Consider the following 22,579-nt stretch of genomic DNA (forward strand, 5'->3'; position numbering starts at 1 on the left):
CATCATGAAGGATTTCTTATCATGTGACTGGTACCAGTTTTATTGAATTCTAAAGAAGCATTTTGGTCACCTTACCTGTGCCTACACTATTAAATGCATCCACTCATCTACTCCACTCAGAGTTAAGTCTGTCTAGAGAACCCAAGCATGTCTGTAACAAAGGGTTTTGGATGCCCTCTAGGTTCTATGGGGTGCCTCTGTGGTCCAAAATTATAGCTATAATTTTTACGGTGTTCAGAATATCTTAAATTGGTTAAGAAATGTTCTGGTGGTTTTTTTGGTCACATAAAGTTACAGAAATATGCTACATGACATGAACATTGGCATGATGGTATGATGGTGATTGATGGCACAAAATAGGCTTTGGTTGTGAATGTCAACAAAAAAAATGTTAAGAGGTCTCCACAAGCAAACAGGACCAAAACTTCTGCAGTTTTACCTATGTTGCCCACTGGAAGGGTATTGTTTATTGAACTATACTGACATCCACAATGCTGTTGGTTTTTTTTTAAAGAAAACGAAGTGATTCACATAAGAATCTATGATCTTTTCTTATGTGAATAATTTTGTTTAAATGAGTTAAAACTTGTGAAATGTGTGCTATCAAAAGACAAAGACACAGTTAAAAGTAGAGAGCAAAGGTATGTAACATTGGATAGGTATTCATTATGAACATTTACTAAGAAAACAGAAGAAATACCATGACCCACAGGACTCAACTACATCTATCAAGAGGACACATGATCACAAACACAGGCAAATTCAAGTTGGAAGGGACCTTAGAAGATCTCTAGTCCAGCTTCTTCCTCAAAGAAATCCCAACTCTGGTGTCAGAACAGGTTGTTCAAAGCTTTAACTTTGACCTTGAAAACCTCCAAGGAGAGAGACTGCACAAACTTTTTGGGCAATATATTCCACTATTCAACATTTCCCTTGTGAAAAGTTTTCACTTATTCCTGTCTGAAACTCTCTTATTTCAATTTATGCCTTTTTCTTTCATCTTTCTCTCATAAACTGCTGTGAAGAACACTGCTCGCTCCTCTTAAGGATCTCTTCACAAGTATTGAGAACTTCTATTAGGTTGCTGCAAAGCTGTCTCTCCTTCAGGTCGAAAAGACATGTTTCTCTCACTTTTTGCCCCTGGATCACTGCTCCAGCTTCAACCATCTTTTTATCCTGCTACCATACTTATTCCAGTTTATCTGTGTGTTTCTCATGTGGTATTTTTGTATTGACAAGCTGAACACAAATGCTATGAAAAATAGTTGGTTCCTAATTGAGGTTGTGCACATTTGAAAGCACGTATGATATCAAAAACATTAAAGTTCATCAATCCCTTTGGCAGAAAATGCCAACCATGAGCGACAGTAACAATATGTAAATTTCTGAATACAATAGAAGTGGGCAACAGGAATTTCTACTGTCCAGTTCTTTGAATTGGTTATTATGGCATATAAACTAAGCACAGAATTGCCAAAGACTTCATATTTTGGTGGAGAGAAGAGAGGAGGGGAATAGCTGATTAAGTCATTCTAGTGGACACTATCTCTCATTTTCAAAGGTAAGGAGAAAGTACACTGACTGGAAAATAATTTATTCCTTATGTTCCAGCTTTTGTCCCCCTCCAACACACAAACATAGGCATTATTTTCTATGTCATGAAAACCAATTCAGCAACTTTTTCATTTATGCTTCTGTGCAAGTTCTTCTTTACTCATAATTTACCAATTCATTTTCAGTATACTAACATTTCTAGAAATTTGTTACTAAAATTTAACCCATCTTCACAACGGTGCATGCATTCATTGTTATTTTTCTGGTTAAAAATTCATCAACCTCAACAAAAAAAAAACTTTTATTCATGCACTACATTGACTCAGCTTTTAAACCATCTCTTCTGTAGATGCATACAAAAATGTCACATGCATATACTAAATTCAGAACTTTTTTATACTGAAGTAAGCATAGGAATAGCTTGCACATGAAAATTATGATGACTCATTTTATGAAAACTAACACAGGATAAAAGCAAGCTTATAATCAAGCAATAGTTACTTTACACTCAGATTCTGAAAGAAACTTGTTTTACTATGATATAATTTAGTATAAAAAGTAAAAGATTCCAAATGCATATTGATAAAGTTATTTTTGCATCTAAACCCTTCCATATAACATATACTTTGATCTAACTAAAAAAATATAGACACTTAAGTAACTATCCTACTTCTCAGATATTTTGTTCTTGCTGTTTTAACAGTTCTCAACAGAGCTGAAAATCAAGACGATTAGGAAGGATTCAGCTGAGACAACATTAGCCATTAAAAGTTGTTTCTAGTCTGTTGCAACCTGAACTGGACTGCTCAAGCGCCACCAGACATTTCCACTGCAGAATTAGTCTCTTACATAGTCAAAGCTACACATGTAGGCTACTTCCACAGTAAGTGGAGAGTGTTAGGAACCATCAGAATGTTTTTCCTCTCTGTTATCTTAGCTATGGTTTTGAAACCAGAGCAACTGGATATTCTGAGAATATTCTGAGGACATGGTTCTCTACTATAATTTACATTAGAAGTTCAAGTTGACTGCACTTTGATACATGGACCTACTTTTATGAAATAACTCTTGTCTAAGTTGTCTAACTTCATTTACACAATTTTGTAGTACAGGTATCACTTGGAAGCTTGTATTGAAAAAAAAAAGAATCAGTTATTAGGCATCTGAACTGGTAAATGCTGGTTTAATTTTATATCCAGTTTTACTAATATATTAATTAAAATAAGAAGAGTAAGCATTGTGCCCTCAATTTGGAATGCTTTCAAAGATAGATTATGAAGGCCATTGATAGTTTTAATATGAAATACATTACGAAAAATTAAATAAATTTGACCAAGGACTTAGGAAGAATATGAGAGTACATTAAAAAGTAAGAGGTGTATTACCATGCCTTTTCATGCTGTAAATCTGCAAATATATGGACAATGACTACACATACAAGCAAATGAAAGCAGCTGACCACGTACCCACACACCTTGGCAGAGGTGCGCTCCATACTCGTCGTCCACCACCAAGACATATTATCTCTGAAGCTCCTTCTAAACGGTATCCAGATGAACAGGAGAATGTCAGAATATCTCCCACTCCAAAATTAAATCCTATTCTGTTACCAAATTGTGGGGTCCCAGGATCTTCACAAGGTTCAAGATTATACTCTGAAAACAAGAAAGCAATTTATCCAAGTGAGAACAATAAGATGTTTATCAATAATATTTTTACTCTTATAGTCTAGTAATTTCTGTGTATTTCCACCTGACCATCAGTACTGATTTCCGATTTAAAAACAAAATGAACATGTGAATATTAAATGGTCAATTATGGTACATTAAAAAGTAAGACTAACGAATAAATTCACTACATTTTAAAGATGGATAACGCAACATGCTTTATTATTCTTCTAAGAGCCATAAATATCCCAGGTACATAAATGAAAACAATGGCACAGTATAAAAGCCTAAATAATTGTCATTTGGGCTTATATGGAATTTCACTAACTGAAATTAAACTAGTTCTGTTTCCTCCCCTCATTTTACAATGTGTCTTACAGTTTACTGCCCCCTTTTTTATCACATAGTAAAACTGTTCCTACAATGGAAGAGAGATTTGCGTGTTTTGAGATTGTTTTGCTTACAAAATAACATTTAATTTCATGATTCAGCATATGTATTCATCAGAATCTCTTCTATGTTAACCTTTTATTTTTTCTTTCTCTTTACATAGAATGCTGAAAATATCTTTTTCAGGAAACAGGTATTATAGATATTTTCTTACCAGAGAAAGAAATATTAAATCCTTCATATGATATTGAAAAATCTGAAATAAAGCGCAATTGAGCCCTGAAATTTCCATAGAGACCAGCATTGATTGGTGAGGGAAGCTCTGAACCAGTCAGGCGTGCTAGTGGCTGTGTGAAACTTCCATTCTCTGTTATTAGTAAGTAGTCATGATGATCCTCCAAATGAAAGGTGTAGAAGGTGAACTGCACTCCTAATAGAAAAAGTAGAATTAGGCATATGTATGACACTGTTAGGATAAATGCAATTAACCCAAGGATTAAAAAATCATATATTTCATTTTGAGTCATGGTTTAGAAAATTAAGATAATCCAGCTTTCGTAAAAAATAGCATCTTTCCTGATTTTAATATTAAAATATTTGCATCTTTTGGTTTTGACATTACCTTTCACTTTTGCCTTTATCTGCAAAATGCTGATGCTTGATTTTTAGAATACAAAGACATATACTTGCATTTTCATGTAAAATTCAATTATGCACTATGAATGTTCAAAATTGTAGACTGTTTATGGTGGAATTTGAAAGGTAAACCTTATTTCTTACAGTCACTAGCATCCTTGTATAGCAGCAGTGAATGGGAGGGTTATAAAAATATGTGACACTATATTCTCATGGCACATACAGCAGGAGCAGAACTTCCTCCCGAAAAAAGAGAGGTCTCTTAGTGAGATGTGGTTTATGTCAACAGTACACTTTTTTTGCAAACCATCAGATTCAAATCTCTCATCTAGAAAGGAAGAAGTATCTTGGAACACAATAGCAAGAAAAAGACTTAAAGTAGAAGACAGGTAATATTTCCTGCATTATTCTAACTAAGAGTTAGACTATTAACTTCAGGTAAAATGCACAGTAATATAAAGAAAAAGGAAAAGGAGAATATATTAGGTAGCTTAAGTGATTGTTGATACTTCTAGAGTAACAGCATTTTCAGCTTTATTATAAAAGTTATAAAACAATGCTTCAAGCTCTGTAAAGTATATCTGTTGAAGCAATGGTTAGGAAAATCCAATCATAATTGAAGATTGACATAGTGTATGAAAATTAATGATGTTCAGGTACCCTCATGGACAAAAGATTTTTAACTGTTGACATAATTAATTCAAAACCCCAAACAAATGGTTCCCTTTCCTACTTATCCTCCCCACCCCAAGATCTTCCCAAACAGCGTAACAAAATCCAAGACTGAAGCTAGATATACTGTGCTTGACTCAGTTGTCTAAACATAGAAGCCACATGTCACTTTAGCTGTCGGAGGTTATCTTTTCTAGTCTTCACATGCCACTATAGAATCTCTCAGTACGATTCTGTATACTTGCTTTACAATACTTTGGATACCTGAGGTTGCGCAAATGACGTTTGGCATTTATGTTAGGGCAACTAAAACCTAGTAAATATTTTGTGAGGGCATCTGGCATGTAAGGACACTTGATTTATGAGGATATATAGTCAAGGATTTATGAGGATATCTAGTCAAGGATTTATGAGGATATTTAGTCAAGGACCTTCCAGTATAGAAAGCAAAGACAAGAAATAAGAGAAGTACTAAATTATATACATAATCCTGATTTAATGAGCAGGATTTAGTGGAGACAATAACAAAGACCAGAACTTTTAAGTTTCTGACTGATATGCCATTGAATGTATCACTGTTATCTTGTAGTAGTTCAATTAGAACTTAGTAATTGATTAGAATGGATGAAAGAAGATTATCTTGGGTCTCATAGAAATTAGAAATATTTGAGGGACTTTGTGAAAAGATGTTAAACAATGAGATTTTTACATGGTATTTGAAAGCTACAAAATTTTTTGTGAGATGTTTAGGGCCAAAAGCAGCTAAGGGATGGACAAAGGAGAAAAAAGTGAGGGAAAGTGGAGAGGGTTAAATCTCTCTTACTAATCCCTGACTATTCTGAATAGTTCCTGACTATTCAGCGTGTGTGTGAACACATACTCAGCCACTACTGAACATTAATTAGTATGGACTCCCTGGTAAGCCGGATGAAGTCTGGGTCCAACAACTGCAGAAAGGGTCATTGGTCACAGGTGAGCAGCAGCAGGAGGGAGTGGAATATGTGGGCAAATTCAGGCCAGGACCTGGAAGGTCCTTCTGTTCCCATCAACCCAGCTGGAGAATTAGGATTTATTTGCCTGTGTTGTTCATGTCTCTTTCACGCCATGCTGTTGGTGTTTCTTTGTGTTTCAATAAAGCCACTTGTCTCTGTTCACATTAGCCTGTGTGACTAGCCATGTATGTGTAAGTGTATGTATATATTAGCATCTTTGGAACACATGCTTAGTCTTGCTGTCAGGTGGACAAACACACTCCGCCTTGACTTGCTGTAGCTTGCAGATCCAGTTAAATGCATTTTTATTTAGCACCACTGATACAGAAATTACAGGATGAAGTTGTGTTTTATGCATAAGATAAAAACAAATAATCTGAGAAAACCATTCTGGATTTTAAGAAATCATAACTTAAAAATTCTGTAAGCAAAATCATTCATATGATTTGAGCATCCTACTTATTCTCCTAGATTGTGTGACAATAAATTAATAAAAATCACACACTGAATTTTGGAATCAAGGTTAGCGTACATATATTTTGAGCTAATTCATATAAACTTAACTTTGGGATTGATAAACTCTTAATTAGTTTAATTATTTTGTCATATTTTTAGGTAGCAGGTAGTGTTGATCTGACATAAAAAGTTTGCTGTTAAGGATGAAGTGTGATATATACAGAACGAGGCTGAAATTCAGGCCATATTTGCTGCATGTACCACACACTGAATTACTTTTGTCCCTTTTTATGCATGCGTGAATACTGCAACAACAACATTAGAAACAGCAAAGAAAATTTTATGGTAGTAACCCAAAACAAAAGAATTCCTGTGAATCACAGCTGGGTTTCACCAAGTACTGTTCAAACACCAGACTCGAGGTTTAACTCCAGGGAATGTTTCAATCAATTTTCTAGACTGCCATGACATTTCTAAGCAAAACCCCAAGGTATATCCCAGCAGTAGCTGTACAATTTAATTTTCTTCAGAAAATATTCTAATCACACTAATATATGCTGCGTGACAGATTGTATCATCTCCAGAGAAGAATTTTGAAAGATATGTTCAAGTAGCTTCCTTCTCATTCTGCCTCACATGCTCCTTTCTTTATTAGGAGAATATTTAAAACATGAAATGAAGACAGGAAGACATAACACTCTAATGTCATTTCTCAATATTATAATCCAGACTGTTGGGGGATGAGTAAATTAACTGTTCTATTTGTAAATTGTTTAAAATATACTATTGATGCTCTGCAAATTTCACTTCACCTTATACTGAATTGCACGCTAAACACGAAGTACAATAATGATTGGCATGATAGATGCTTTCTTTCCTCTTCACAACTAATACCAATTACTAGACATATTAAGCATAATTGAAATGTATGTTCCATTCCCTGTTCTACAATTTCAAAATAAAATAAAATTACATCAAGTTTTAATGGATGTTCAAGAATCATAATGCTAGCACAGATAAACACAAATGAAAAAAACATTCCAGAATTCTAGAAGTTTAGGTACACTTCAACAGTAAAATTAAGATATGTACTTATATTGCAGATAACGTTACTTAAGATAGTATATATGAACACAGAAACTTTATTCTTAGCAATAAGACATATCCATACATAAAGTACAATTCATAACAAAATAATTACATGTGTATTACATAATAGCAGTATGAAGTTGCAACATAAAGACACTTGTTTAAGAAAATACCCCACAGCATTCTGGAGCTGAAAGTTATATAGTTTTTTTTTTCTTTTGCAGTTTGACATTAAAATAAAAATTTGTGTTTTTTTTTAAAAGAAGAAAACATTAATTATTTTTTAAAAAATCATATCACTCATTAATGGCCAGTACAAGGTAGTCCTTGAGATTCTGAAGTTGTAATTACATTAGATATGAAATAGAGCCAAAAATTAGATTTCTAGGACAACATTATTCTCCCTCACTTTAAAATAACTCATTTCGGTATATGGGATTAATTTTTCCAAATGGTAACCATCTAAAACTTAGTCACTCAGTCCTCCCTTGGCCATTTCATGTGGGAACTATATAAAGCCCCTGGGTATCCGATAACAGAGAGAAACAGTCACCTTCTAAGGATGTTTTATTCCATCTCCTTTAGATACTTTTTTGGGGTGAGATGACTCACATCCCGAAGATATGTTCCTTTGTCCATTAAATACAGAAGTCGCGTAATGGACTTATTCAAGCATAAAACTTTACTGTTACAAGTTTAAAGTTAAATTAAGTAATCCTGTGGCTTATTATCGTGAAAGGACAGCTATCTTCCTCATACAGTACAACAAGAAGAGCTTAAAGTATTCATTCTTTTTTGCTAACATGAATAAAATATTAGAAGTTCACACAACATTTTCTATTTCCTATTCACAGCAAATCTTCACTCTTCAATTGCTTCCAGCAGATCTTTGAGGACCATGAATCAAAATGCCCAAATTATATTACAATAGAGCAATCATATTTAATAATGGCTTTCCTTAATAACATTTCCATAAGATAATATGAAACTTACTGACATAAAGAACATGCTTGTATTGATACGACTGTGTGTACAGAAGTATCATTGTGTAAGTACTTATAAATGTGCATGTTTATACTATCCCTGTTTTCCCTGCATATAGTTTTTCTGTATATTCATTTTCACAGAATCACAGAATCACTAGGTTGGAAAAGACCCACAGGATCATCAAGTCTAACCATTCCTATTAACCATTAAACCATGCCCCTCATCACCTCATCCATCCATCTTTTAAACACCTCCAGGGATGGTGACTCAACCACCCCCCTGGGCATCCTGTTCTAGTGTCCAATGATAATTACTGTGAAAAGTTTTTTCTGATGTCCAGCCTTTTGTCAGGAGTTGTGTTATTTCCCATAGCCTCGCATAAAATGTAATTACATTGAGAATTCCAGCTTTTATTTATCCCAACTTTTAAATACTTCTCTGGCTGAAGGTTCAAGAAAAGTACTTTCCTCTAAAATCCCATTTTAAATTTAAGAAAGATTGAAGTGTTTATAAAATCTTCAAGAATCCTGAAAAATACAGCTTAATCTGGGCTCAGGTTTACTCTAGAATTTACCTAATTTTCAGTAATGTTCCATACAGCTAAATACACCCTTCTCTGCCATTTCTCTTCAACTCCCAGATTATAAAGCTTGGTTTAGTTGTCCAGTATCTTTTCAGATGGGATGCAAATTAAATTATTACAAGCCTAACAGGATTTTTACACTTTCTATCAGTCTTCCTTGCTTATCAAGAACAACAGTTCTATTCTTCACATATCTCTTCTCATTTGCAAAAGATCCACAGTACCTTACTGTCCTGCAATGCTAAAAGCCATGTATCATATCTAGAGGTAACAAGGGCAAATGTAGCATCCAAAGTAGGCTTAGTAATTTCAGAATGTTTTTTTACTGTAGACACTTATAAGTAAATTATATTGACGCAATAGCATAGTTTGGTAGTAAAAAGAGACTGTAGAATAGCTGGAGCAATAATTTTGGCAGATACACTTTGCCACTTCAACAGTTCAAGGAGCTTTAAATGGGACATCCAGTCAGAGTGATTGAACATCTAGATGAGGAACTATTGCACAATTTGTATGAAATAGAACAAGGAGATCACAGTTCAGCACAATTCTGTGAGAGGGAAGTCTTATTTTTACATTATTGATAACTCTTTCCTAGAGAAGTACATCATCAGTATACTTTGTCATATTTTTCATGCCCTCACAGAGAAAATTGATGAAATTCAGAATTGAACTTGCCTTCCTTCTGCTCCCTTTCATTCCTCCTGCATTATTTCCAGTGTTATAGATGCAATTCTCCTTGTGTTCTTATCATCACATATTATCATTCAATTTCTTTTATGACACCTGTCTATTTCTTTCCTTCCCTTAACATTAAATACTTAAACTTCTCTAGCTCTTTCCACTCATAGTACAACCACTCCAATATTTATAAAAAAATATCAACAAGAAATCTAAAATTCTGATCCATCTCTTCTCATCTGGTCTCAAACTTTTCACCTGAAAACAAGTAAGACACACTAGTTCAATGAAATTTTATTTCCTACAGTCCCCAACATCCATTAGTGTGTTAGGCATTTTCTAACCTTTCTGGCATCTCTTGTTTATTTGAAAAAATCTTTTACTAAGATCCTTTCTCAGAGAAAAGTTAAAACCAGCATTATATATTTATCTTGAAATTTGCCTTCAATACAATCATTTTTTTAAAATTCTCCTGTCTCTCAGCTTCTGTAATCAATCATTAAATAATACTTACCTCTCTGAATATTCTCTTATTGGGTCCACTATTTTTTTTTTGTATATTTACATTTCTTTCTGAAATATATTACTTATTAAATCCATAAATGCATATTAAATTGCTATTTACATGCTGCCACACTGAAAATGTGTATCAGTAAGCTGGAAGAGTTTCTTTACTTGGGAAAATAACTGGACTTTTCTTTCTGGCATTTCTTTGTTGACAGCTAGTCATAATGTAAAATTTAGCATAATGAGTAATCTTTTAAACAACTCCTCTCTCGTTAACTTAATTCCTTTTTTTTAATGCCATAAGATGAATAACATCTTCACTTAATCCTTTACTTTAGATACTTCTGTTGTTATCAAGTCTTAATATCAATGACTTCCTCCAGCTAATCTCTCTAAAATAAGGTATTTGCTTCTTGACACAGAAAAAGCACCCATCCTCTTCCACCTATGCGAAATAATATACACACATTCAACTATCTGTTACTTGGACTATAAAGTTTCAGGGTCCTTCTTTTCTGTGGAAAGCATTAGGACTTGGTCCGTATCTGGAATTTTAGGAATTACTACAATAAAACAAAACAAAAAAAACCAGTAATGTAGTTGCTAGTTCATTGCTGCTAACCTATATTTACTTGTGTACCACAGACTACTGAACTTAGATATTAAAAAAAAAAAAGGAAATTATTTATTTACCCTTTCCATGGGTAACATCCACAGTCCATGTACAATTCAGTGAATTTGGATACAGATCAGGATAACCAGGGGATAAAATTGTTCCACTAGGTCCTCTAACATCTCCACCACATAAAGCTAGAAAAAAATCAAAGAAAATAATAACATAATTAATATAAAACTTACAGATGAGAGAAAAGATAAGAAAAGCATTCTTTAAAAGTTCTTATTTAAAAACAACTTAAAGATAGTTAGTCCAGTGATTCAGCAATTCCACATATACCTACTGCCTAATTTTATACAACTTGAAAAGAAAGATAATCAATAAATAATTAACATGTTTTGTACTAGGTACTAAGAAAATTAAAGCAAATTTCCTTAACTGTTCATTCACATTTTCCTGAGACTCTATGAAAGTCACAAGTGCAGCAGGAAGGTGAAGGCAGAAAGAGGTATGGAGCCAAACAATATCACTTTAACCAGAAGCTAAGTCTGTAGAATTAAAATGACAGAGCGGATATAGCTATTGAAGAATTACTGACTGAAGATATTAGTGCCTAATTCTTAGATATGCACATATATCTATAATGCAAGTGATGATGACAATTGCCAGTGTAAGTCTTCTAATAGTATCAATAGTGACTTTGTAAAAGTAATCAGTAACCAAGCAATGTAAAATTTAAATTACAGTTTGAATTATGACAAAATACAGAAGTAAAATCTTACACTGACGTAAATATCTTAGCAACTCACAGCTACATTTTAATGGCAAATTTTCCATTCCACAGCTTTTGAAGTACTAAATTAATTGAGTAATTTTTAGTAGTGAAGAGTCTCTTATGCCATAGAATTGTCTGTATCAATAACAGTGATTAAAATTCAGTACCAAGCAAAGTTGTCTGAATACAGATTATTTCAGAAGGGCATACATTATAAAACAAATTAGTATTTCTACTTTCTTCTTTGCTTTAAGATTAAAAAACTCTACTCCTTCTATTTTTCTTAGCCTATTTATATACATTACCAAAATTATTTTGTATAAATGTTCCAGGATACAAAATAGGAAGCAAACTATAGTACTGCTACCAGATTTAAGTCAACTAAAAAAGACTTTTATGATAATTGATCGTAGTTCTTAATATGAACAGTTCTTCCAAATGAATTAACACAAACTCTCTCTTTTCAGCCTTAAGTAGTCAAGCCCCAACCAGTGTGTTTTCAGAATTTTTGTTGATATTAACTGTAGTTTCTCTGAACTTGCATCTTAACGTAAGCCAGTATTCAGCTCTCCCATTTTTAACAGTAAGGTTTTCTTTTTAACAGTTGCTAAAGCTGTTGAAAGACAATTTGGAAGACAGGTAAATAGCAGTTACTTGTCTGCAATTCCAATCAATACAGTTCCTTTACCCCTTATTGTATAAGCCATTGCTCACCTATTGTTCATGTCTGTGCTTCCCAGCATGGTGCTATATGAGCAAAGGGAAGGGAAGGAGCCTGTCACAGGCTGGAGTTTGAATACCTCTTTCTGAGATAGGTTGTCCCATCTACAATAGCTGGTTTAACCTGCTCCTACTTCTCCTGAAACACCATCAGCAGCTACCAACATAGCTCTCAGTGGTATGGATGGTGAAGGTGGGAGAAGTTTGGCCTTTCAGCATATGAACAATGCTCAAACAACACCTCCACGCTTCAGGAGATTGGTGGTGTGAGTAGTGTGTTACATCATGTCGTTTATCCTAGAGTACCATGCTAATTGTTCTATTTATGACTATTCCTTCTACAAGCTGTTGGTGTAAATCATGAAAGTTTTACCTGTCTTTGCTTTTCTTATTAATCTTATTTATTTGAGAATGAATATGTTGACCAGTCATGATTTTCTGTTTGTAGAAGTATATTCGTAACTGATTTGAGAACAAGTCATACAGTGAATCAAGAGAATATCCTGAATGTTCTTTATTTTACCCAGCACCTAAGCAGACTGTTGTCTCAAGGAAATACAGGCATTTTTCAGACATTTCAGTAGTACTCTGAAATGTTTTCAGAAAGGTTAATAATTTTTCATTGCATGCCATCACTGTCTTTAAAGCATCAAATAAAAGAAGTATATATTTAATTGCAGTTCTTTTGGAAAGCAGAAATGTAACTTCATCCTATATCCTAGCATGAAGATCATCCTATTTTGCTTAGCTAAATTTGTTTGATTGTTCTAACTAACCACATTTCTGTTTTAAACATATATCTTTTTCTTGGTAACCTCATGATTTCTTTGTGTGTGCTGTTTCTCTTAGCATCTTTCTACCCTTTCTGGCTTAATTGCAAGCTGGAATTTTGCACATCCAGTATCACAGGCTGAAATAGGACATTCTAGGACCAAAACTGCCCAATCTCATAACTGTTACCACAGTGGAATAATCTCACAGCATACTAATTTTCCTCTTCATTTCTCTGATGAAAAGCCAATAAAGTTAACTGCTGTCCACTTATTAACTGATCCTGTTATATTTAGACATTAGTAAAACAGAATCAGGGCTATGACAGCATGTCATTGGAGCTTCTGATGTTAATTACCTACTTTGTCCATACCTTAGGTCATACCTATTAAATAAGAAATTGTAATCAGTTCTTATAATCACAAGAAATAGCCCAAACGAGTAATGCACTTTAGAGGTGGCGTTTAGGAAACCTTTCAGGAATGCAAATGGTGACAAAATATCTATGACACGCCATCAGGCACTCAGTGTAACTCTATGAAGGCTAGCAGATGGCAAAAAAAAGGCATCAAGGGACCAGCATTTTGAAAAACAAAGCCAAGTTGACAGATCTGAAATATAAAATGCACACCAGCCCTGATAATGCACACCAGCCCTGATAAGATGGCAAATAGCCTAAGCATATAATATCACTACTAGTATCTGAGTCTTTTTCAAGAGTCCAAAGGAAAACAGAAACACATTAAAATAAAAACAGGAAAAGATAAACTCCAGTCATTTATCCAGATTCTACAAGGAACTTTTCTTTCATTTTGTGTGAATATACAGACAGAGAGGCTAGGAAGGACTAAAAGTAGAATGAATACATAAGCAAATAATAGAAGCACTAGCTTGGTGTTCCATGTGCAAAATGGATATTGTCTTGCTACACACAAATTAATAGTTCCCTTGTTGTGCAACCAAAGAAGCTGAATGTAGACCTGCCTAATTCTTTCCCTCCATTAGTAGTTTTCAGAATCCTGAGAAAAAAAATAAATAAAAATAAAGAGAAAAAGATAAAGATAACAAAATATAAAAGTACAAATATGAAATATGGATAAGTGCCTGGATGTACAGTGTAAAGTACCTCTACAGCATTATGGTGATCAGAAATTATATGATCACTGAAGAAATATGTTTTGAATAACTGTGAATGAAGATAATAATTTAATACTGGAGCTTAGTGGCTAAACTGGTTATTTAGGTGAAATAAATTCTTACAGTGTTGGACGGATTAATTAGACTTTCTTTTGTTGTAAATAATCAGAACTGCATTAATTTTGCTCAGTAGCATGATTAATCATAAGGAAGAGTGACAGCAAGCAAGGCTTCCTTAGAAAATGGCCCTATATAGTTGGAAAATTATTTTTGTCCCAAATAATTTCAGAACCTGTGTTCAGGTTACTCATAATTATACATAAACTGTTTTAAAGAAAGCATTTGACTACAGCCATTCACAAAACCATCAAGTTCCACTTCAGACTATATTTCATGCTACTAAAAAAACTGTTATAGAAAATCAATCTTCCAATAGTAGTAATAGACTCATAATTTCTAGACCAAATCTATTCAAGCTCCATTTTTACCTATTTGTTTTTCTGCTAAACTGTCATGTTCTTTTCCCTCTTGGGGACTCACTTTGGAAGACTTGCAAAGCACATTTGTATTTCTGACTTTGGATCTGTCAAATAAGACAGATTTTCTTAATCTTCTGCAAGATACATTTTCCATCTCTGTGACCACTGCATTACCAATTGCAAGTACTTACCTGTCTATCTTGTCACAGAAGCTGTGCTACAGAAACATACAAGGACACTTCACATTTTTTCTCATTTCTTTCACATGTCCTTTTTCTATTTTTAACATTTTCATATTATACCACATAAGTCAGTCTGCATAATCTCTTCCTGCAGAGGTCAGCCTGTACAGCTAGCTTAGTGCTTGTTTATAGGAACGTCTCTTACCTTTCAAATTTTACTTTTCATACCATTAAATAAAACTCAACAACCATTAATTAAAACTCAACAACCATTAATTATGTTTTCAGTCATCCAAGGTCTTTGAATAAGGTTTACTACCAATTTCAAATTAATTTATTTTTGTGTAACACAAGTCAGTCTCAGATCTATGAAGCATATAGCAATAGTATGAAGTTATCAAGAAAACTGGATTTGAGAAGAAGAACATCACCAAATCCAAGAAGGACAGGTAACTGTCAAAAGAATGTATTTGGTTTTTTAGTAAAGCAAGGGAAAATAATACACATATATGTAAATATACATATCTGTGTTTTTCTGCATACAGGTCTTCACTAGCAATGCAATGAAAAATGCCATATTGTTGTCCCTTTTTAGTCTGATTAAAGAAAGTGATGTCTGGGAAATTAACTACATTTTCCACATTTTCAAATTATGTCAACTACAATTTAGATATATAATGATTTCTCAACAGAGTAGCCGTAGGTCACCAACAACAATTCAAAAACTATAATACAGTGACGTATCTCAATTTTCTCAAAAATGAGAAAATATAAATAAAAAGAAGAAGCCTTCAGAAGAAAAGCTGACTTTTTACTAGTAAATTTAGCTTGCTACAAGTACAAATAATTCAGAACTACTTGTTTCAAAGGTGATAGGAAGAGCAAGCACAGATTTCTAATAATTACATAGAGAGGATGGTTTCAAGTATCATCAAGAAAGACAAATAACATATGCTAGTTCAGAAAGAACTACAGAATGCAAGAAGATCAACCTATTTAACATAGATGCATTTGTGTATATACAAATCTAAATACAATTATATATGTGTGTGCGCTGTATGTATATACAGAGGCCCCACTACATTAATTTGCTTAATTGACTCTAACTTCCTACTAAAAATCTAATTCTAAGGTGATTTTCATTTACTACATAATTTGATAATAAAAAGGAAATATAAATATAAATTATTGAAACAGTGAATTAGAATTTTAGTCTTATATACTGTGCTTTATAGATATGAAAATTCAACATCTGTCTTCTGTAATTAGAGAAGATGTTATGTGTCTTAAAACGGGATGCAGCTTAGCAGTAACAAGTAAATAACTGTATGGACATCAAATTATTATAATCAGCCTCTGGAAAGAAGCATTGGACTTGAACTACCTTACACAAGAGACTAACCTAATAGAAACTAGCACAGTCTAGATTACTCACAACATAAACTGTTGTATTTTTACCTTCTTACTCAAATTTAAACCAGACCAAGACATGCTATCCACTTTCTGTTCTTTCATCTACCACACCGAATATTTGCAGCAGGGTTTTTAACAGCTGTACTTTAACAAAAGTATTGCTTTTAGCTGAGAGATATCTTAACAGAAAAGACATAACACCTCTGTCATATTTCCTGGATATGTTCCTCATAGTACTGCACAAGTCGTATTACTAATTCATTCAGACATTTAGGTATTTTCAATATAAACATGAAATATTTTTCATCTTGCTTGAACATTTTTTTTTTTTGCTATTAATGAATATTCTTCAGTAAATGAACATGAAGTGGAATAACAATACTTATTCCTAATTTAAATAATGAAAAAGAATTATTATGTATTAGCATTCAATCTCATGTTTTCATGGAGGGAATAACAAGCACTTTATATGCTTAGTCATCAAACTTTTACATTAATTTGCCTGTAATTTTTAATGGGATTATTACAATACTTTAAATACTGGGCAGAATAGTTTTTCTCACATATTTACAGCTTGAAAGACAAATATAATTAAAATATCATTAAAATATCATTAAAATAGTCATAGAGAGGGACATAATAAGACAAATATTTGTCTTATTTGTAAAGCACTAGTAGGAAATTGCAATCAAGAAATTCAGGGCTCTCCAGGTAAAGAAATTTCCAATGAATAATATGTACAGCTTAGATAAGAGTGGTGTAAATGTAATATGACTAATATTTTCTAAGCAAAGCTCAAAACCATCTATTTTCTCACTCTTAAGTATAACTATTTTCTGAATGCCTGTACATAATCTCATTTGAAAAGAATGATTGTGATTTATCTGTAGATTTGTTTTCCAAGTAACGCGTCCTTTGTTTATGGTATTTAGACTAAACTGCATCTTCAAATGAATGATTTCAAAATAAATAATGTACACAGTAATACCAATCATTCTTCTCTAGTGTGTGTGGATAAAAGACCTGTTTACCTATGAACCAATGAAGGAAAAAAAATGGCAGAATCAAGGTCTTGATCAGTGCCACTTCTTTTAGAAAGAAATTAAAAAGTATTTTGCCAAGACAGCCATCCAGAAATTGGTCATACCTAGAAATACTAGAAGTAAGAATGAACAGTATCTTCATAACAGTCTTTTTCATTTCTTGAAAAGACTTACGGTTTGATAAAAATCATAGTTTTGCTATTCTTTCTTTGAAGAGGTCTTAACTCTGTAGGTGTATAACTTATTCTAACATAGCAGAGTTGCTGTCTAGAAAACTGTAAAGCAATACAAATACTATGCAAAAGTAGAGGTAGCTTTCACCACAGTAAAAGGGTGTACCTGGAATGGATGTACCTGGAAGATGGGAACTTCACATTAGATATTATTGATATCTATTCTGTAGTCAAACAACGGCACAGAAAATTTCCCCCTTGGAGATTAAACTTGGTTATGTAGTATCCTGAGTAAACTGATTTAAAATCCAGATTGGAACCTAGTTTTGGAGTATGGGTTTGCACCAGATGACGTTCTGAGATTCCTTTCAGCTATAAGTGTTTTGAAAATATTTTCCTTAAATATTTAAATTTAATGAGCATAAGTACCTTCTACTACCCGTAAAGGTCAGAGTTTTGAGTGGTTTTTTTGGGTTTTTTTTTGTTTTTATTCTGAAATGCTTTACTATACTTCTGTATATACAAAGCTATGTTTGTGAATGCATGTGTACATACAGAATACATGTGCACTGAGGAATAGTGTGCAGGTCTTATCTCTACAGATACACATAAAAATCAAAACTAAGGAAATGATCTATGAAATCCTTCATGCATATCAACTATTCAACTATAAATGAATTATATAGCTTGTTAGAATGACCCCCTAAGGCCAGTCTTTAGAGAAGAAAACAGTTTGCTTCATTTTTAAACTATCATTTGGAGTTTTGTCTAAATGTTCCTGTAGATAATGAAGTGTGACTTCCCTGATAAGGTTTTTGTGATGCTTATCATCCACAGACCTCATGAAAAAATTAGTTTACACTCCTTCAAACAATATAATTGCAGTCAACATGATCTCATATTTTGAAGAATTAATTCTAAGAAGTCTAATTTGTTTCCTTTTCTAGACACTTCTCCTCCTCCAAAACACTTGAATGTGTCATGATCTGTGCAATTATCGTGGTTTGTCTGCATTTCACTACATAATGTAATTATCAAAAAGAACAAGCAAGAAAGAACTCTGCTCCTCAGAATCTCTCAGAATAATGTATTGAATAAGCAGGAACATGACCAAGGTGTTTATTAGTAGTGCTACTAATACAAACCCGTACTTCCAGTTTATGCAAAGAAAAGCCCATTTAGCAAATGTTCTTCTTTTCCCTGGGGGTGCAAGGACTCTGGATTCTATTTAAAAACATTTCACCAGAGAAGAAACCCAGTAATGAAATTAAAATTAGTTCAACCGTGAATTGATTAAATTTACTAGAATAAATGTACTCAATCTTGCCTTTAGAGCATATTTGTTCAATGGACAATTGCCATTTAGCAATGTGTTCCGGAGGAAAAAAAAATTCATTTACTTAATGAATTACATGCTAGTTCAGCATCTTGAGGAATAAATTTATCACAACATGCAAGTTTATTTCACAGAGGAGTACAGTAATCATGGGGACTGTGTTACTATTTTAGATATTTACCACCTAGTGCCTATCACCATGAGAAAACATATATTATACTTATGGTTGACTCAGCAAAATATAGTCTTATTCACTGTGAGCTGTGGAGAGCCTGCAATTCTTCATTCTGAGAACCTGACTAAGAAGGAGAATCCTTTAGAAAATGGGCTTGCTGAACTACACAGTCATTTTCAGGAAAGTGATTGTTCATGCCCTTTATAGCTCCACAAACTTTATGTAATGTCATATACTGACATGGTCAACCTGTTGAAATAGAAAAAAACCCAAAATATTTGCTAACTAAATACAGTGAAAGCCGAGAAAGAAATACAGTTTAAATAAATACTTTTACACATGGCAAATCACATAAGAATTATAGCTAGTCTTCACTCAACTTCAGCTTCTTCTTTTTGACTGAATGTTCCTACACAAAGAACTGTTTTAGAAAAATATACTATCATGTGCATTATGTAGCTCATGAAACTTAGTAGGTTTTTTTTTAATTAAATAATACTCTAGAATAAAGTGGGTACATTATTCCTGATAGCATTTTTATCATTGGAAAAATGTGCACCATGCTCAAAGGAAAAAGAAAATATTTTGAGAGGAAAACTTCTCAAATATACCTTAACAAACATTACAATATATTTCATTAAAATTGAATACAATATTAACTCCCTAAATAGGAATATGAATTAACATTGCAAATTCAGATAATAAAAGTTGACTGAAATTATTAGATAATTTTCAAGTAGACTTTTTTGATGATATGGTGGAGACTCCAAAATGTATGAGATGTTACTTGATACCATTTTTGCCTGGTTTAAAAGTCATCTGTTCAATGACCAGGTATAATGTGGCTGTAACCAATTCCTGTAGTGATTGAAAGGTGTCAAGTTCTGTTAACAACTTAGGAAATCAGGGGTCAACAGGAAATAGGTGAAAATGCAGTTTTTGAGTCAAGTATAAATAAACCACACCTCATGTTTCACATGTTAACACACCAGTGTCCATAGATGGACACCCAAACACAATTATTTGTAGTTTACAATAACTGCTTTATAAGCAGATACACATTAGCCTTGCAAGCCTTGAGCTAATTGGCAATATGGTAACATATATTCAGATAGCATATCTTCAACAATATGCTGTTTTAAAGAATTGTATATTATTCTGTACTTTTATTATTAAATATCTCATCGCACAGAGGTATATAACACTTATTTCCTTAAATCATTTTTTTTCCTAAAAATAGAGATTTACAAGCACTAACATTTAACTCATTTTAACTAATAGCAGCTGTGCACATTTTAAGGTACTCTGTATTTTATCCATTCACCCTTACCATCACAAGTTGGGAGTGGGTGACTCCACCAGTGATTTTTTTCACAGAGCAAAGGTTCCTCATGACTCAATCTATAACCTGGATCACAACCAAAGGAGACAGTGGAACCTATGGAGAAGTCATGCCCATAACGATGTCCATGCACTGGTATACCAGGATCCAAACAAGAGTAAGTGTTAACAGTTACACCTAGATTTAAAAAACAAACAAACAAAAAAAAAACAAAAAACCAAACAAAAAAATACAGAGGAAAAAATAGTTAAATAAACACCTATAGATTTATTTTTATCCTGCCACCACTGCAGAGAAAAACATCACATCATTTATAGGATATTTAGCTTGATCCCACCACAGTAACATTGAGTTTGTTCCTGAAAGATTTGATAACCACTCAATATTCTGATCCCTAGCCTTTTTTCCTGACCTACTTTGTTACCCTAGATAAAATTCTTTTTACTTCTTTTGTTATTTATCCTTGATATATTTAGATAGATCAATTATTTACTAAATAATTGTCATGCCTAATGTTATTTTGTATGTAAGAATTGTAAAGTGTGTTAAGAATTAAACCTTTTATATTACTTCTCAGTGAGAAGTTTAACTTCATTATAAAAGAATCCGGGGAAAAAAAGAAAGAAACAAGACATTCTGGGACTATTACTGAAATCAGTAAATTAGAAGTAGTATTCAGTGTAAGACTTTCTATGGATGTTACTCCTTTTATTCCTACATAAAAGCCATAAAGTATCATTCCTTACAAATAAATCTAGTGTGGAAAGAAATAATTAGCATAGAAAATAAGAACATATAAAAGACTTCAGTTTTTCACAGGATATTTGTAGAAAGAAATGTTGAATAGAGAATTATTATTATTCAGAAAAGGAAATTAGAATTGGGTTGTACTAGGTAATATAAGATGATGAACCAGTATGACTTAAGCAAAAATAAAATGAATAGTGGATACCTGTATATAAACAGGCAATGTTAAGCAGAAAAAAAAAATACTGAAAATTGTTTATTTTGTGTAAAAACAGTAAGACACATATTTCAGATTTCCTTTCCAACTTTATTTAATTGAAACAGTTGGACATAAGTACATTTGTAATAAGCACAGCTTTCTTCTTTTTGCTTTTCACATTCCAAAAGTGTAATTTCTAACATTTGACATTATTAATTTAACCAATCAATCAAGTCAAGACTTTAGTGGTCTCTGCTGGCAATATTAATCTAGTTTTCCTGATGTGTAAGGATAGCCATCCTTCAAACTTCCAGATGGACCTGACAAAATCTTTACAGTGTATTAGATAATAGAAATGGAAGTATGTGGGTGAAGGCTAGGATAATAAATAAATTTGGAATAGAAACAGATTGGAGTTCAAATCAGCCCAGTTTTTTTTCTGGCAAAGTCACCTCCACATACATTGTGTTTAATATGCTTATCATTAATGGTCAAGAATAGTGAAATTGGCCAGAAATAATGTAAAAACTTAAAAACACCTGAAAATTGCTTGATGGTTCCAGCAATTAAGACTATGAAACAGAAATTAATAGATAACAATGTCCTTATAACCTTTACTAAGTGAATTAGGTAGTGATTACAGAAAGATATTATTTCAAGTTAATATGTGACTTATTGCAAAAAAAGTTATATTTAGAAACACAAATAGTAAATGATATAATAATATATCCACCTATATGAATTCATAAAGTATGAAATTACACATGTATTCTCTGCAGTGTAGTTTATACGACTATAATAATCGAAAAAGAATAGTTCTACATTTCAGAAGAAATCACATATGCAGGTTTTTAGATCCCTAAAAATCCATAGTCAAGCAATTCCATAGCTTGATTTTCAGCTGATTAGTGTAAACTGCATTTCCCATTACCTTCAGTTAGAGTTGTAAGTGCATCAATCAGGACAGTATTTCAGGTATTTTTTAAGATATTCATAACCTTTCTGATCTCATGCAGTTTTACATATCAAAAATACATTACAGAAAAGGTAAGAGTAGCAAGATATAAAAGCAACTTCCAGAAGAAAGACATTTGCTTTCCATTCCCATCTTCTGAGTCTTAAAGCATGGAGCAGTACAGCAACGGCATTAAGTTTAACATCACTAAGTCTTTCTCAGTTTGAGAAATAATAGGAATTTACTGAAGAAGACAGCTGTGCACCTTATATATTTATGACTGCAATAAGCATTGATGGGGA

General features: G+C 32.9%; 1 protein-coding gene across 1 annotated transcript in view; it reads right to left on the reverse strand.

Moving 5' to 3' along the window:
* CSMD3 (CUB and Sushi multiple domains 3) overlaps positions 1 to 22,579 on the reverse strand; it is a 608,404-nt gene that overhangs the window by 220,573 nt on the left and 365,252 nt on the right. The window contains exons 19-22 of the mRNA XM_069854554.1: positions 20,365 to 20,553; positions 10,908 to 11,024; positions 3,826 to 4,041; positions 3,021 to 3,209 (exon numbers count right to left, since the gene is read on the reverse strand). Of these exons, the coding sequence (XP_069710655.1) occupies positions 3,021 to 3,209; positions 3,826 to 4,041; positions 10,908 to 11,024; positions 20,365 to 20,553 (711 nt within the window). The remainder of the gene's footprint in view (positions 1 to 3,020; positions 3,210 to 3,825; positions 4,042 to 10,907; positions 11,025 to 20,364; positions 20,554 to 22,579) is intronic.

This window comes from Phaenicophaeus curvirostris, chromosome 3, assembly GCF_032191515.1.
Source record: "Phaenicophaeus curvirostris isolate KB17595 chromosome 3, BPBGC_Pcur_1.0, whole genome shotgun sequence".
NCBI classification, from domain to species: domain Eukaryota; kingdom Metazoa; phylum Chordata; class Aves; order Cuculiformes; family Cuculidae; genus Phaenicophaeus; species Phaenicophaeus curvirostris.